The sequence below is a fragment of the Chinchilla lanigera genome, unplaced genomic scaffold, assembly GCF_000276665.1.
Source record: "Chinchilla lanigera isolate Chin_1 unplaced genomic scaffold, ChiLan1.0 scaffold00026, whole genome shotgun sequence".
Taxonomy (NCBI): Eukaryota; Metazoa; Chordata; class Mammalia; order Rodentia; family Chinchillidae; genus Chinchilla; species Chinchilla lanigera.
In genome coordinates, this window is record NW_004955427.1 from 20,517,374 (window position 1) to 20,535,129 (window position 17,756).

At 32.6% G+C, this 17,756-nt stretch overlaps 1 protein-coding gene across 9 annotated transcripts in view; it reads left to right on the forward strand.

The window, feature by feature from the left end:
* Positions 1 to 17,756, forward strand: part of Stxbp5l (syntaxin binding protein 5-like) — a 369,984-nt gene that overhangs the window by 127,314 nt on the left and 224,914 nt on the right. For all 9 annotated transcript variants that reach the window (XM_005386478.1, XM_005386477.1, XM_005386476.2 and 6 more), the window contains exons 6-7: positions 708 to 842; positions 6,588 to 6,651. In XM_005386478.1, coding sequence (XP_005386535.1) covers positions 708 to 842; positions 6,588 to 6,651 — 199 coding nt within the window. The remainder of the gene's footprint in view (positions 1 to 707; positions 843 to 6,587; positions 6,652 to 17,756) is intronic.

Sequence of the window (17,756 nt, forward strand, 5' to 3'; positions counted from 1 at the left end):
TATATATTGTATAGCCATGCTATTTTTGAGTTAGAAACAATATTGTTGATCTCATATAAGTGAATAGATTGTTGGTTACCAGAGGCCAAGGACAGAGAGAGTGCAATTGTATCAGTAGAGAAAATTTGATTAATGGGTACTAAATTACAAATAGGAGCAAGAAGCTCTGGGGTACTGTTACACAGTATAGTAACTGCAGAAAACAATAATGTACTGTACATTTCAATAAGCTAGAAGAAAAAATTTTGAAATAAGTGTTTGAGAGAATAAATATTTTAACCTGATTTAAACATTGTGCAATGAATACATGTATTGATATATATATACATTATATATGTGTGTATAATATGTACAATTTTCATTTACTTATTTTGTGTTGTGAGTGTGGTTCTGGGATTGAATCTAAGGCCTGGCATATATAGGCAAGTGCTCTACCGCAAGGTATATTCTCAGTTCAACATTTATGCTCTTATGTATTAGTTAAAATTTTAAGTCCAGAATTCATGCTTATATAGACACTTACTAATAGTGATTTTTATCATTGTAGTAATACACCATTATTATTTATCTTATATACTAATAACAATGCTATTTGAGCATATAGTAATTTTATTTTTATATGCCTGTCACTACATAAGTGTAAAGAAAATGTAATTCTAAACAGATATAAAAATTAGACATTTTAATTGTAATTTTTTTTCTTTCAGAATTACTTACTGTCATCTACCTTTCCAGAGTAAATGGCTCTATGTTGGAACAGAAAGAGGAAATACGCATATTGTAAATATTGAATCTTTCATTCTTTCTGGATACGTTATAATGTGGAACAAAGCAATAGAACTGTAAGTTTGAACTTAAATATCACTTTATTTGCCTTGAATATTTTGAATAGTTATGTAACATGTACAGTATATTGAATTGTAGTTATTTTATACAATTTATACAATTACAATTTATAATTGATTTCAATGAGAAATTGAGCTTAAATAAAACTCTAAATGCTTTTAAAAATAGATATGGTGGTAGTATGTATGGTAATATGAGATTTTTCAAGTATGATAAATAATTAAGGATTTTAGTTACAAATTTTAATGATAAAATAGGATCATTCTACAAATTTTACATGGAAATCATGACACTGTTATAATCAACCTTAGTATAACTACTTTCAGGGAAAATGTACTGTTTTATGTAAGAATAATGACAATCAGAGCACATTTATAGATGCTCCTAGCTTATTTTCCCTTGCCTTTAAAATATTGTTTGGATTCAAAGGAAAAAGAATATAGAATATTTCAATCTCTCTCATATTATGTATAAATACAGCATTTTTGGTTTGTAGTTAATAGCAATTACTATTTTGGCTTTGATACTAGTACTTTTTGTTTTTATTTTATTTTAAAGGGAGAAAATAATAACAAAGTAACAAAGACAAAACCAAAACAACACAAAACAATAAAAATGATACAGGATTTCAAAACAAGATGATAGGAATTAACAATGGTTATTATATTACATATTGTTGTCTTCAGTGAAGTTGGTCAGATTACCAGATATAAGAATGCAAGATTGATCAAATAATTAAAGAGAATACAAAAAATTAAAAAGTAACAAAAAGAGAATAAAAATTAAAAAGTAACAAAAAGAGAATACAAAAAATTAAAAAGTAACAAAAAATTAAAATGATACAGAGCTTCACTAAACAAGATGGTAGGAATTCACCAATGGTTGTTATATTGCATATTGTTACCTTCAAATTAGTTATTCAGATTATCAGATATAAGCATGCAAAACTGGTCAAGAAAAACAATTTAAGCATTAACTGTTCTTTCAATAACCAATAGACATCTGCAGTACAATCATCCTAAGTATATATATATCCCCTTCCTTCTTTCTTTCTTTTCTCCTTTCTCTCATCATATTTTGTTTTCTACATAGGTAAAATGTGAAAATTTTTAAATGAGAACCTTCAGAAAATTGTGAGCCATCCATCTACTCTAGTGCACACATAAGCAGTTCTCTTACTCAATGTATTAATCATAAAAACAGTTTATATTTAATAAATGTTTATGCTGTGTATATAATATATCCTTAATAAGATATGTGTGACTTTAGGCTGGCTCATGTTTTCTGTCATGAAACTATGCCAAGTTCCAAATAGTTCTCAAAATTCTGATGAAAACATTCTATTTTCGTGAGGCTTCACTGTAGTCTTTATAATAAATCTCTAGTACATTCCTTAATTTCAGTGTTTCAGTGTACATGTACATTGCTTGATAGTTATTATACTCTTGTTACAATAGTTTGTTTGTTTTGTTTTGTTTTGTTTTGGTTTGGTTTTTCTCCGGTACCGGGAACCGAACTCACGACCTTGCGCTTGCCAGGCAGGCGCTTTGCCGCTGAGCTAAATCCCCAGCCCCACAATAGTCTTTTTTATTAAGTCCTAATGGGTCTTTTTATTAATGAAAAATTTTCTTCTCTCATTACATTAAAAATTGCTGGAGGGCAGAATTTTATTTTTTTCTTCCTTTTATATTTGGCTTTTTTCTCAAAGAGTGGCTACTAAGGACTGATGACATTAATGCAGCATTATTTTGATAGTTGCAACTACTGACTTACAATTCCCATTTTAATTTTTGTTGTTAAGATAATAGATATGAGCTATTTTACTCTTAGTAGTTGTAATATTCTATATTCTATGTATGTATTTTTAAAAATATTTATTCTATAGACAATATTTTTCAAAAAGTTACTTTTTTACCTATTTTGGAAGGACCTCTTTCCCTCTAGTTTTAACTCTGAAAAAGCTGTGAGTAGTACTGAATATAATTCTTTTTGTGTAATACATACTATTTTAGGATGTTGACAATGCATACTAACAGATAAACTTGATAGAATATTGAATTGTAGAACTTCTAAACAAATTTAGTATTAGTGCAGATGTAGAGATGTATTATGTATTATTGCCTGAATACTGCTAAAATAATTAAAAGTATCTTTGAGAAGGAGCCATCTGCCTACTTCCTATGGTATCTTTTACTTTGCTCTCTATTTATACTTTGGAAGGAGACAGGAGAGAGGAGTAGGAACATGGATTTTAAAAAAGAATTAAGATGTATTATGTACATGTGCTAATTCCACACAAGGAGTGTAAGTGTAAGTATTAAGTACTGCAAACATATACTCCTCTTGCAAAAAAAATCCCACCAAAAACAAAAACAAAGGAAGGGAGATCAAGAAATGGATGAAGAGGATAGGGACACAAGGGAAAGGGGGTGAAAGAAGGAATTAAAAGGTTATTATGTACATGTACAAATTCTCTACAGGAACATAAATATTATATACTACAAACATGTAGTAAGAATAAAAATTTAAAAAGGAGTGTATTTTAAACAAATTAAATATTTAATTACTCCTGCAATGTATTTCTATTTTCATGTAAACCTTTTTCATAGTTCAAACTGGTATATGAATGAGTTACATACATTATACAGACTACACTTTATGCATGCATGACTATTGAAAAGCTGAAAATGTATGTTTATAAAGAAAGGTAAAATTAAGAGAAATTAAACATAAAATAAGACATTTTTGTAGTATGATTTTATACATATGATCCAATACTAGAAGAGTACCATCATTTTGTTTTGATATTCTATTTCAAAATTCTATATTTTATAAAATTCTATATTATATAAAAGTTGTTCAAGCCTCTGGCAGTGCCTTTGGAGTACCTTTAAGAAATTATTAATAGAAAATATTCCATCACTCCTGAAGACTGTACTCAGGGAATATAATATAAATGGCCTTATAAGCCAATTTGAGGAGTTTTAATTTTAAGGCCAATAGGAAGCTAGATTTTAAATGGTTTTAGACAGATTTGATTTGATTAAATTGAACTTTTAAAAATAATATTCTGATTCAGTAATGGGAGAAAGGAAAATTATCCTCTGGATAAAAATTATGATACTGTTATGGGGTAGAGTTAAGCTGTTTTATTTAAAAAAAAAATAGAGGATCAAGGAGGCACAAATAATAAGAGAAAATTCAAGGATGGCCTCGAGGTATTTGTCTTGATGAACTGGGTATAATAGTGAAAGAGAGCCAAATATTGAATTGTTTTGTAGTAAAGCAATGTCCAATTTTAGGTATGTTGAGTTGTAAATGTTCATTACATTCAAATGGTAATTAAGAATGAGAAGAGTAGAAATAAAAATTTGTATCCCCAGTTTTCAGTGAAAGAATTCATGATGAAATTATCCTACTCTAGCATTCTTGCATGGCAGGAAACAATTGGATCTGAGTAGATAATTTTGTAGGTGGGCAATGTGCTATCTAGATTGTCACAGTTCTTATTCAGCCTTTTTGACTCATGGAGATTCCTGGAACTTTTAAATTCATGACCATATATTACACAGAAAGAGATGGCAATTTAGGGCAGAATACCAAGCAGTATCAATATTTAAGATGGGAAAATATTGAAAGGCTAATAAATAAACTTAAGATTCAAATATTTTTTATTATTTTGGGCAGAATCAGTCATAGATTTCTTATGTGCTTAAGAAACCATTACAGTGAAGAGGAGGAAGAAATATGAATTGGGATATCCAGAAGAATTACTGAGCATTGCTTAGGTGCTGTTATGTGAATTTAACTTCATTGATTAGTGTATCTATAATAATATTTTGAAATTTTTATAATACAGAATATTTTTGTATATTCTAAAAAATTCATTACAAGTAACAGAAATTTAATTCTGATAAAGAAAAACAATCCTACATTGTATTTCTGAAATAGTGGGTTTTATAGTCTAAGGATCTACATGGAAGAGTCTTGCATATAGTTTCATTTCCTAAAGTATATTTCAATGATTCCCTTATTATGATAAATGAGAAAAGATTTCAATGAGCCAACAAGCTTGGGAAATATTAAACATTTGTGATATATATTTGCATAGTTTCGTTCTAAGAAGTTTTTAAGGAAAAATTATTTAACTTTATTTAATTCAGAGTTTCCTAAACTTTGAGAAAATAAGTCACACTTTGTGTGAAGTGTCTTATATCTCCATTCATTCAAAGTGGAGTTCACTTTGGTAAAAGCAGTTCAGTCATACTCTAGAGAGAGAGATGTTTTTGCTTATTGACTATTGTTAGCTATGAAGGATAACTTAGATATTATCCTTTATTGGAAGTATTTATGTCTTTATGGAAACTACATTTATATATAAATGGTATATTATGCATTAATACAGAAAGAACTATAAAATACTCTTATGAAATCTGGTTGATTTTCTTTCTTCCAGCATATATTCTAGAATGGAAAATAATAACTGGTTTCCAATTTCAGAACAATCATAAAACATACTATTAATAAATGGATTAATGTTTTGCCATTATATTAGGTATGATATGGATATAATTTCTAATCCTCACAATTACTCAGTAAGGTCAGGCTTACTGAATGGAGGCTAATACTCCATTTTAGATGAGAAAACTTAGAATACATCCATAACTATTAATACCTAATAAATCTGTATTTATTTATCTGGGTCATTCTAAGAAGTCTGTTTATCAGAGGAGCCTAGAATTAAATTTTCACATTTATCTAAGTAGTATTTAAAGATTCAAATATTCTTTATTGTTTTGTGCTAAATCTTTTGTGGTTTTAATGTGTGTTTAAGAAATAAATTAAAGCTAGGTAGTGTATTCTTAAGAAATAAACTAGTCAGGTGTGGTGGCACATACCTGTAATCCCAGCACTTGGGAGGCTGAGGCAGGAGGATTGCCGTGAGTTTTAGGCCAGCCTAGGTTACATAATTGAGTTGAAGGCCAACCAGTTTATAGCAAGATCCTGTCTGGAAAAAATAAAAGGAAATAAGTGAAAGCTAGGTGAATTTAACCTGGCAGAATTAGTTTGTTAAAAAAGGCTTGAGAAAACTAAGCACTAATAAATCTCTGATCATATTAGATTATATCGTAATTAACCATAACATAATCATATGCATAAGTTAAACTAGCTATTATGAAAAAATATGCCAGATATCAGAGTAGAATAAGGTCAGATCCACAGGAGTCCCTTTAAGAATATATTGTTATTCTCATAATTACGTGTTGTTCATTAACTAATGAACTAGGGTTCCCCAGCTCGTCAGTTTTCTGGAAGATGGCTGTCACTAGCGTGAGTTTCTTTTTAAATCAAAGGTGCCACTGTATTTTTGTTTAGGAGTAAAATAAGAGATTTCATGTCAAAGGCAAATTTAAATCAGGTATGTACTTGAAATTTGGTTGAAACAAGTTCACTGCATCAATTTTGTGACTGTAATATATATGTCAATTTTAAATTTTCAGAGGTTCACATATATAACAAATAATGATAAATCTGTTTTTCTGTGGAACTTTGTTCTTAAACCTGATTTTTTTAAAATTCCAACTTCTTTAGAGTTAATAGAGGCAAGGAAAGTAGTTAATAAGGGAAACCAAAAATTCACCCAAATTTGAGCTTAATTCCTTAATTTCTTTACTTCAGTCTCTAACATTAAGGTAATTTAATGTCTAGTTTTTAATTACTTCTTTGAATTGATTTAACAGGTCCACCAAAACTCATCCAGGTCCAGTTGTACATTTAAGTGATAGTCCAAGAGATGAAGGGAAAGTAAGTATTATAACATCATTATAGTTGCATTTATTTTACTCATTTTGGAAAAAAAGGTATTTCTCTTCCTTCCTCTTTTTCTTTTCCTCCTCCTTCTTTCTCTTCAACTTTTCTTCTTCCTCCTCATTATTATTATTATTATTATATACTAAACATCTGGCTCTGTTCAAAGCAGTGTTATATGAAAATTAAAATTTGAATTTATGAGTGAGAAAATGAAGGGATGAATTATTCAGGCTTATGATAGTCCCTAAGTAAATCTTCAGTATCACCTGGAGCTAAATTTGGTATTTCATTTGAAACTAGAGGAAATTAGTATGTAGAACAGTTTTTATTATCTAGTATTTTATGGCTGAACTTTATAATATGATGTCAACATTATTAATCATTTGTTTTTGTTTGGTTTTGATAGTGATAAATAGCCAATATTAAATAACATAAATTAGCTAATCTTAATATCGTAGTTATATATTAGTATATAAAACATTAACAGAATAAAGAAATAATCCTTATTAATTTTGATTATTTTATAATTGGCCTTTGATGAGGAGGAAACAGTGTTAATAACATGAAGAGATCGAGGCAGGAGGATCGTTGTGAGTTCGAGACCAGTCTGAGCTACATAGTGAGCTCAAGGCCAGCCTGAACTGCATAGTGAGACCCTGTCTCAAAAAGACAAAAAAAAACTGAAACAAACAAACCATGAAGAGATATAAAGAATCACTACCATATATATGTTATGTACATGTACCAAATTCCCATGATTAATGTAATCATTATGTAGTGCAAACATGTATTGATAGCAATAAAAAAAATTGCTATCATAAATAATAAGTCTCGGGGCTGGGGATTTAGCTCAGTGGCACAGCGCCTGCCTGGCAAGCGAAAGGTCGTGAGTTCGGTTCCTGGTACCGGAAAAAAACAAAAAAACAAAACAAACAAACCAATAAATAATAAGTCTCTTCAAGTGTATAATTTTTGCTAAGGACTGTAGAAAACATTAATAAGTTATTTATCAGGTGTTTGGTCCTTTGTAGGATAAAACTGAGCCAGCCAGGCATGGTAGTGCACACCTATAGTACTGGCACTTTGGAAACTGAGGCAGGAGGATTGCTGTGAGTTTGAGGTCAGCCTGGGCTACAAAGTGAGTTCAAGGCCAGCCTATTTTAAGACAGGGTCTCACTTAAAAAAGACAAAAAACAAAAACAAACAAACAAACAAAAAACAGAAAAGAAAAAGAAACTGAGTTACCCTAACAAAAATTAAACCCAAAAGGCAAGTCTACATTAAATTGATCCATAAATGCAGTGTAATTCTAACCAGGTGTCATCAGAATTTATTTATTATTGAAGAATTCAGAAACTGATTTTGAAAGTGACTAGAGAAAGAAAATGTTTAAGAATAGCCAAGACATTTTTGAAAAAGAAATACTATGTTTCAGGGGTATACACCAGTGAATCTAAATAAATATGAAATAAATAAATGGCTTAGGCATTTGGAAAAATCTTATATATTTTAGATAAAATATTTTAGGACATAATTAACTTATTGAGTAAATAGTATTGGACAATTTACTGTCCATTTAAAAAAATAACAAGATCTCTACCTTAAACCTTTCTGAGAAATAAATTCCATGTAGAAAATACATTAAATGCATAAACATTAAAATTACAACTCGGAAAGCATTTGAAGACACTTGCAGGATGTAGTTTGTTTCTGTGGAGTAGGGACACAGGCGGAACATAAAACCTAAAACCTGTAAGGAGTATCATAGCATAACAAGATGACCATAATAAGAGATAATATTTGCTACAAATAACATGCAAATAGTGAACATTAAGAACATATAAAACAATCTTTTTATAATAAGAAATTAATAGATGATATCTAATCACAAAAAGCCAATATATTTCTATGTGTGAACATTAGTACTAGAAAGAGCAATTTTAAGAGTTGAAAATGTGGTTATCTAGAGAACAGTCTCTGGGAATGAGGAGGATATAGCCTCACAACTAATTACCAATACACCAATTTCCCCCATCATACTTGCTTTTTTTTTCCCCATCATACTTTCAAAGCAATAAAAATTTAAAAAAACTAGCAATGCCGGGTAGTGAAAGAGATATTGTTACATAAGCATCTAGCTATAGGTGTATATATCAGTATGGGAAATTTAACATTATCTACATTTAAAACATGCATTAAAAATTCATTATGACCCAGAAAATCAATTTCAGATATCCATGCTATTTAACAATAGGGCAAGATATTTAAGATGGTATAAATGTCTATTAATAGAAATTGAACAAATGAATGCTGATACACATACACTGGAAAGTTCCTTCAGATGTGAATTAGTTTTTTAAAAAGAGAAATATTTATATGATCTGAAGAGGAACCAGAATATATTGTAAAGTATTTTTAAAAGAGAAGTTGTAGAGCAGTAAGGTATAAAGCCACTGGTTCAATGTGTTCATATATTCATTTGCCCAATATAAAAAGCTTGAAAGATATATGCAAATCCAGGAAGGATACTGGAGATTAGAATTGGGAAAAATAGTAAAAGTTATTCCTATTTTCCTTGTGCTGCTCAGATTGTTATGAGTGAATATAGTATGTGGTAATTGTATAATTTCAATTGAAGGAATGCAAAAGAAATGAATACTGGAATCAGAAAACTATGTGAGTTATGGCTCTACTACTTATTAACAGATAACCTTGAACAAATCACTTTACTTATTGTTAGTGAATAAAACAGTATTAATTTTTAAAATTTACCTACATTATTGAATGTTTTATTTTTAGTAGTTGTCCTTAGATTTTCTGGCATAGTTATGTGTTAAAGCATAACAAATGTAGATAAATTTGATTTCTTCCTTTCTAATATTTATACTTACATATGTATAATGTATTTTGGTGTTTCATGGGTTATGACTCTGTAACATTGAATATAGTGGTCTTAGTGGAAACTTACCTTTATTTTCATTCTCAAAGGAAATGCTTCTAAGATTTCAGCATTAAGTAAGATATTTGCTACAGGCCTTTGGCTGACTGCTTTTATTAAATTAAAAAATTGTACCTATTTACAGAATTCTAAGAATTTTAAATTGTGAATGTTGTTGAATTTTATTGATTACATTTTATGTTTATCAACTAGATAATTATTCCTTGATTTGTTTGTTGAAATATGTCAATAGTTTAATTTTAAACAATTATGTTTAAATTATTTCTGGGATTATTCTGTTTGGAAGGAACAGCTTCCCTTGTGGTTTGCTGGTGAAGTGAAAGAAAAATCAAAGTACTACAGCTAAGGTTCCTATGGAAGCAAGATAGTATCATAAAATCAGAAAATAGACCATTTTACCCCCAAGATATCATTACAGAGAAAATGCAAATTAGTCTATCAAACAGAAAGGTGTACTCTTGACCATTACCTGTATTGGGTATAGTAATGATCTCATATCTTCAGATTCTCAGTTTTCTTTCTCTCCCTAACTCTTGGCTATTGTTTCACCTGAGCTTTGGCAAAGTTAATTTCATACAGTACTCCTTCGTGGAGTTGGCTATGCCTACAGTCTCTCGCTCCTTTAACTAATTCTGGATTCAGAAGATGTGCCATAACAAAGGACCGTCAATCTGGCTTCCCTAACAAGATATAAGAAATTTTTCCTTCCTTCCTTCCCTGCTTCCCTTTGAATGAGTGATGAAAGTCCCTATTCTGAGCTAGTTGTTTGTTTATTTAACATAAACTGTTAGAAACATTCTACAAGTTCGTACCAATGAAACAACTGCGAAATGACTGGATATGTATCTCTGCACATGAAATAGTGGTTAGTTGGATTATGAATCATCTTACTTTTATTTCTTTTATTTCACTTTCCCTTTACTGTTACAACCCTGAGATTGTACTTTTTCATGAAACATCAGCACTTATGCCTTGCTACAAGATTTTTTCTATAGAGCCAGGTTAGATAATAGTTTCACAGTTGTTGTAGATCAGGGATTAAACTACAGCCCATGAGCCAAATCTGGCCTGCTGCCTGTTGTTATAAAATGTTTTATTGAAACAGAGCCATGTTCTTTCATTAACATACTGTCTGGGGCTGCTTTCTTTGTGATGAGCAAAGTGGAGCATTTGTGATAGAGGCTATATGGCCTGAAAAGCCTAAAATATTTACTATCTGCCCTTTTACACAAAACATTTGCTGATTCCCATTCTAGATTGTACACCCTCAACATAGGATTTTAGAGTTGGATTGTCTGCTTTCTAAAATCAAAGAAACTGTTGAAGGTGCCACATGGAGAGGTATTAAAATCTGTCACACAGTCATGTAATAATTACTTGGACATTCTCTTGTGATTAATTGGGATATGGGCTGCTGGAAAGATAAGACAATGAGAGATCAGGCACTTGTGATGCTTACTTTATGTGGGTAAATGATAAGTATAATGATAATGGTAAAAAATAGCTTCATTTGATATTTGCATTTTTCTGTTACTGACATAAATGATTATAATGTAGTAGCTGAAAACAACAAAAATTTCTTACATTACAATTTTGTAGCCCAGAGGTCCAAAACAAGTCTCACTGGACTGAAATCAAGTATTGGCAATTTTTGCATTTCTTTAGGTAACTCTAGAAAAGAATCTGATTTCTTGCCTTTTCAGAGTCTGCACACATTCCCTGAGTTATAGCTCCCTTTCTCCAGCTCTCCAGAGCCAACAATGTAGCATCTCCTTGATTTTCTGTCCATCATTACATCCTGTGTGACCACATGTGGGAAACATTCTCCACTATGAAGGATTCAGGTGATTAGTTTTCATCCAGTTAGGTAAGCCAGGATAATCCTTTTAATCAACCTCCAATCCTTAAATATATTTGAAAAATCTTTTTGTCATATAAAGAAAATTTTGTGTGTATGATGCTAGGGATCAAACCTAGAACTGTGTTCATAATAAGCATACTCTACAAGTGAACTACACCCACAGCCCATTTGAGATACATTTGAAGATTTTGAGGATTATAGTGTTGGCATTTTTGGAAGTTCTTTATTCTGTTGAAGTCATACTAGAAGTTAATTACTGATGAATCTCATCCCAAAGGCCCTGCCCGATAACTTTAAAGTAACTATTATTTCCTTTAGCTCTAGGCCAAGTATCTATTTATAGAGACCAAATACATAGGCTTTGATAGGTATTGTTTGTTATAGTCAGAGCCGTAATGAAGAGAGTATGACCATAACACCTGCTATATTCCTTTGGGGGGGGCCATAATAAGTTTCCATATACCAGGTGACTTAAAACAACAAAAATTTAGTTTTTCATAGTTCCAGAAGCCAGAAGTCTGAAATCAAGCTGTTATTTAGGCCATGCTCCCTTTGAAGGCTTTAGGGGAGAATCTTCCCTTGCCTCTTTCAGCTCAGATATTCTTTGACTTGGGACAGTTATGTCCAATCTCCATCTTTATATCTTCTCTGTGTCCTTTTTTCTTCTTATAAGGACAGTAGTCATTAGACTTAAGTAAGGTAGGCCCACTAAATCCAGGATGATTTCATCTCAGGATGCTTAACTAATTTTATCTCCATAAACATTAATTTCAAATAAGGTCACATTCTGAAGTTCTGGATAGGCATGTTTTTTCCAGGATACTAGCCACACACTGCACCAGAATAGGTAAATGTGTATAGACAAGCCTGAGAATATTATAATTACCTTCAGAACCCTCTGCAGCTTTCCTGAACCCTCCAGGCTAGCATACACAAAAAGAGTTTCTCATTTTGGGGAGACTATACAGTGACCTCCCTTGAGATAGTTGAATTGCATGATGTTTATATTCATAGGACTACTTCCAGTATCATTACTTCCACCCCATATCCAGAATCAGAAACAGATTTCAGCACACCCTAGGCAAAGAGTTATAAATCTTTTTCTACAAAGAAATGCACTACACATGAAAGAAATAGAACATCTACCAAAGGAAATGAGGACCTCTTTAATACTCTCATTTTCCAAGGGAAAGTGCCTAGGGATGGTTTTAAAGGTATTACATAGGGAAAAGTTCATTTACATAGGGAACTCACCCAATATTTGGGGTTTAATGCTTTGGTAAGGACACTTGAATCTGGTTTGCTAAAATGGCTCTTTGAAGGCTGGACTTAACAAAGGCACATAATTAATGACGATACAGAGACTTTTAAGATAGCATTAAAGAAGGACACAGAAGACTCCAGGAGATAAAACGTTACAATGAATATATTTCGGTTGCCTTGGTAACTTACCTCCTAATTTTGTACCCTTTTGTTCCTGTAAGGACACTGTTTCTACTTAACCCAATACATAATATGCTAGAAAGGCAAATATGAACATACTGGAGAAGCTTCATAGGGACTATCCTTTTTAGGCCTTTGTTGACAGTAGAAGATGATGGCAGAAAGCCAGTCTCCATAATATCTATGAGTATTAAATATGGATTGGTAGAGGCCAGGTGGCAATGTTTAACCATATGGTAGTATGGACATAAGTTACTGTAACAAGCAGCAAGTGGCAATGCAGAAATCCCTAGTAATAACTAATATATTGTGATGTTTCTAGGAGTACAATTAGGTGAGCAACTTACCGAGATATTCTTTGATTTACATAAGCAGAAAATATCAAGAATAGTTTAGTTTTTGATATTCACTACCAAAATGGAAAAATCACAGTATCCCTTCAGATTTCTAGATAAATCAGTTTGCAATTGTAAAATCCATTTGTCAAAAGAGAAGCCAGATGTCCCTTAAGAAGAATCCCCATAAGTACATATAGTAATTATAGGAACATCTGTGGTCATTTGCAAGAGTAATTATTTGTTTTTCTTTGCCCCTTCTCAAGTCAATTAGCTATCATGTTAGAAAAGACATTGATATTGGGAGATCAAAAAAGCAATTAGAGACAAAGTGTATGGAGCTAAGTGACCAGGTGGTAGAATTTTAGCCTTAGATTTAGCTGACAGTAGGTCCGTCGGGTATACAAATACACTTAGTTATTTTTCCTAAATGTATACTTTAGACATATATGCTTAGTAGCTGAATTAATATTCACATTTGTTTCCTGACATCGTAATTAGAAGCATAGTAGGAAGAATTAATGGAAATCCCTGGAACTATCTCCTGCCAAGATTGTAATGTTTGTTTCTGAAGGAGTTACAGAGATTAGTAAATTAGACTTGAATGATACAATGGTAATGGTCACCAGTATATACTTATTGAATTTCATGGTCTGGATTTTGCCAAGAATAAGATAGATCCAACTTGGTAAGAGTAAATTACTGTAAAATTAACCAACTAATAGCATCAATCACAAATGCCTTGCTGTTGATATTTGTATGGGTGCTCTTCAACTCTGTGTGGTAGTTGAGATACAGTTACTGACTTGGAGAAATCTTTTTACTCAAATCCATCAGCAAAGAAGATAAAGAAGCAGTGTGATATTATAAGAAAGAATACAAGTAAAGCCTCCTGACGTTTTCCCAGGATTATCTTTTTTTTTAATTTTAAAGAGAGTAGTAAATGAGAAACAAACAAACAAAGAAACAGAACAATAACAGCATACCAGTATCACAAACATAAACAAAGCAAGAACGTTCGAAGTGATGCAGAGTCTCAAGACAAAATAATACGAATTAACAGTGGTTGTTACATTACATATAGCTATCCTCAACTACATTTCTCAGATTACCAGATGTAAGAATGAAAGATTGCTCAAACCATTATAGGGAATAAGAAAATAATTATTCGATAAAACAGTAGAGATAATACAGTTTCACTAGGCAAGACGGTAGGAGTTCACTATTGTAATTGCATTGCATATTGTTACCTTCAAATCAGTTGCTCAGACACAAGACACAAGCATGCACAATCGATCAGAGCATTAAATATTGTAATCATTAACTGTTCATTTCAATACACTATCAGACATCAGCAATACAGTTATCACAGCTATTCATATATGTATTTATATTTTGCATTCCTTATTTCTTTTTTTTTCTTTCCCTCATCCCAGTCCTTCCTTCCTTCCTTTGAGCAATTTCTTTCCCTTTCCTATCATCTATTGTATGTTTTGAGTTTTACCTAGTCTTTCAGGTTCCTACACCAAGGAGACAATGTGATGTTTACTCATCTGGGTCTGATTTATTTCACTTCTGAGTATGGTCTCTAGTTGCATTCCCAGGATTATCTTATTTGTTCTACTCTCTGACATAATATAATTCTTAGGAATGTTGATTGGACATTTTTTAGAAAGCATTCACTTTGTTAGTTTGGTAGTAAAAATTGGAACTGATGAGTAGAAGTGTTAAAGTCTATATAACTCATAAGACTTATGTATCAGAGGGTGGGAAGGAACTTGCACTAAGATCAGGGGTCTACCCAATATGTGTTAATTATGAGAATCTTATTGGCTGGGTCATAGAGAGGCATTTCCTTTAAGTTAAAACATATGATATTATATTTCTTACCAAGAATGTTACATCATCAGTGGACTATTTTTGATTTGGATAATAATATATTGTTCTTCTGCAAATAATTTTTAGGTCACTCAAGCATCCACCATTTTAAACTGGGGCCTAGAAAAAATGGAGCTCTTCACTAACTCACAGCTGCTTTGTAAGCTACCTAACTCACCTCCACTCTGAATCCATGATCTAGTAGATATTTTTGGAGCTTAATGTATCTTTCATACAAGACTGCCCTGATGGAGAGCCCATGGGAAGGGCCACAGCAGTTCCTTTCCATTTTCAGAGCAACCCCTGGCATGCTACAGGACTCTTGTAGAGGCTGAACCATGCAACATCAAATGACTATGTAATCTAAGCTGTCCTTTATGCATAAGATGTTACCATTTCATTAAATCATAGTGTTGGGTTGGAAGAGTGGTGTATTCAGATCGGTCTTGAATTTCCCAAATCAGGTAGATGTAGAGAGCACAGAATTCCATCTGTTACAAAAATGTGTCTCTTGAGCTACATACATTTTTCACTGGATGGGAGTGGAATACCTAAACTGTCAGAGGAGGGAAGAATTAAGATCTGCTTTCAGACAGATCAGGTGATAGTTGAGACTAGTTAAATACAGATTATCATTCAATTGTATCTCTACATAGGGATGACTCTGAATGACTGTGATACAGAAAATCTTTACAATGGGCAGAGCCATAGGTGTACATTTGATTGTGCATTTCAGCATAGAGTGTCATAATAATTAAAAATCCAAACAAAAAAGTTATCATCAACTTGGAAATTTTAAAACTCTTTATTAAACAAATATTAAGACAAATTCAAAGTATAAATCAAGACTGAAGAATACATAAATTTATCGATAATGAAATACTATATACCAAGATATATGGATATTTAAAGTTATTATAGAGTTTTTTTTTCTAGTACCAGGAATTAAACTCATGAGCTCATGCTTGCAAGGCAGGCGCTGTACCACTGAGCTAAATCCTCAGCCCTAAAGTTATTATAAACAATTTATTGATTCATGTTAACACAACCATGTCTGTTCATTATCAAGTGTGCATTTTTTTGTGTTTTATCTATACTCTTAAGTGGTCATTTGGCAATAAGTCTCAAATACATCTGTTTACATAGGTATTTACCTTTTACACAAAGGTAATATCCCTGCTGGGATATTTACAAATACTTAGTTATGATTTATATTATTATTTATTTTAAGTATTATATCAATAATATTGTGTTTTGGTTATTTTTCGCTTGTTGCTGAGACAAAATACCCAGCACCTACAATTAAGAAGGAAAGGTTTATTTAGCTCATTTTGTGGAGGTTTCAGTCCATACTCAGCTGACTCCAAGGCAGAGTGGCACATGGCAGAGGGTAACAGTTCATGGCAGTGGAAAACAGCAAAAGCAGCAAGAGCAAAAAGGGAGAAATGCAGTGAGCAAGCCTCCCTCTCTCTTTCCCTTATATTGTATGCAGGCTACCCACCCAAGGGTGGGTGTAGCACTCACACTCATAATCCTAGCATTGGACCATGAGTCAATAAAAAACTAGAAATCCACCCTATGACTGCATAGGGCTTTGGGGGGACATCTAGACACAAACCATAGCATTCTGCCCCTGGCACCCCAAAGACTCATGCACATCCCTTTATGCAAAAGGCATTTTATTCCATCTCTAAGAGTTGCCAAAGTCCTAATAGTTTCAGCATTGCTGAAAAGTCCAAGTCCCAAGTCTTCTCTAAGATGTAAGGCAAACTCTTAGCTGTGAACCCAAGTACAAATAAAAAGAAAGTTGAACACTTCCAACATTCAATGTCACAAGATAAACATTACCATTCCAAAAGGTACAAATGGGGATAAAAAGCATTGGGACAAAAGCAAGTCCAAAATCCAGCAAGGCAAATATTATGTCCTGTAGTTCCATATGCAACAACTGAGGAAATCTGTGGCAAATTGTGAGCTCCATGTGGCTCCACCTCTATAGCACTTCTGGTGGTTGTAGCTCTCATGGCTTCTCTCTTAGACCTGTTTTGCTCCCTCCTTTCAACTTTCCTTAGACAATCCACACTGCTGGTTTTTCCAAACTTCTGGGTTCTCCACTGTACCTTTGGTTTCTCATTCACAGCTTCACAAAATGTCCTCTTGGAAGCACACTGCCTGGCCCCCAGGCCTTTTCTGAAATCTAAGTGGATGCCTTCCTAACTTCAGAACTCTTGCATTCTGCATGCACCTAAAACCAGCACCATGTGGATGATGCCAAAGTCCACTGCCAGGTGGAGAAATAGCCAGGCTTTTTCCTCTCTTGGCTGCAGGGGTTGTGTCCCTGGATTGCTGAGCACTCTGAACCTAATTCTTATGTATAAATTCTCTATGCCGCCACCATTGTGGATCCTGGTGCAGTTGCTGCCATTTTGGAAACTGGTACACCTGCTGCCACTATTCTGAAACATGATGCTCCATGGCTTTCTCCTCATAGTCTTCCATCTTTGCAGTTTTGGGGCTGCAAAGACTGGAGACTTGCAGCTTCTAGTGATGCCCTCAGATCATCTTTTCAATTCTCCTGTCCCTTTTCAGCAATTGAGATCTCCTCAGCTCTGTCTTTGCAGTC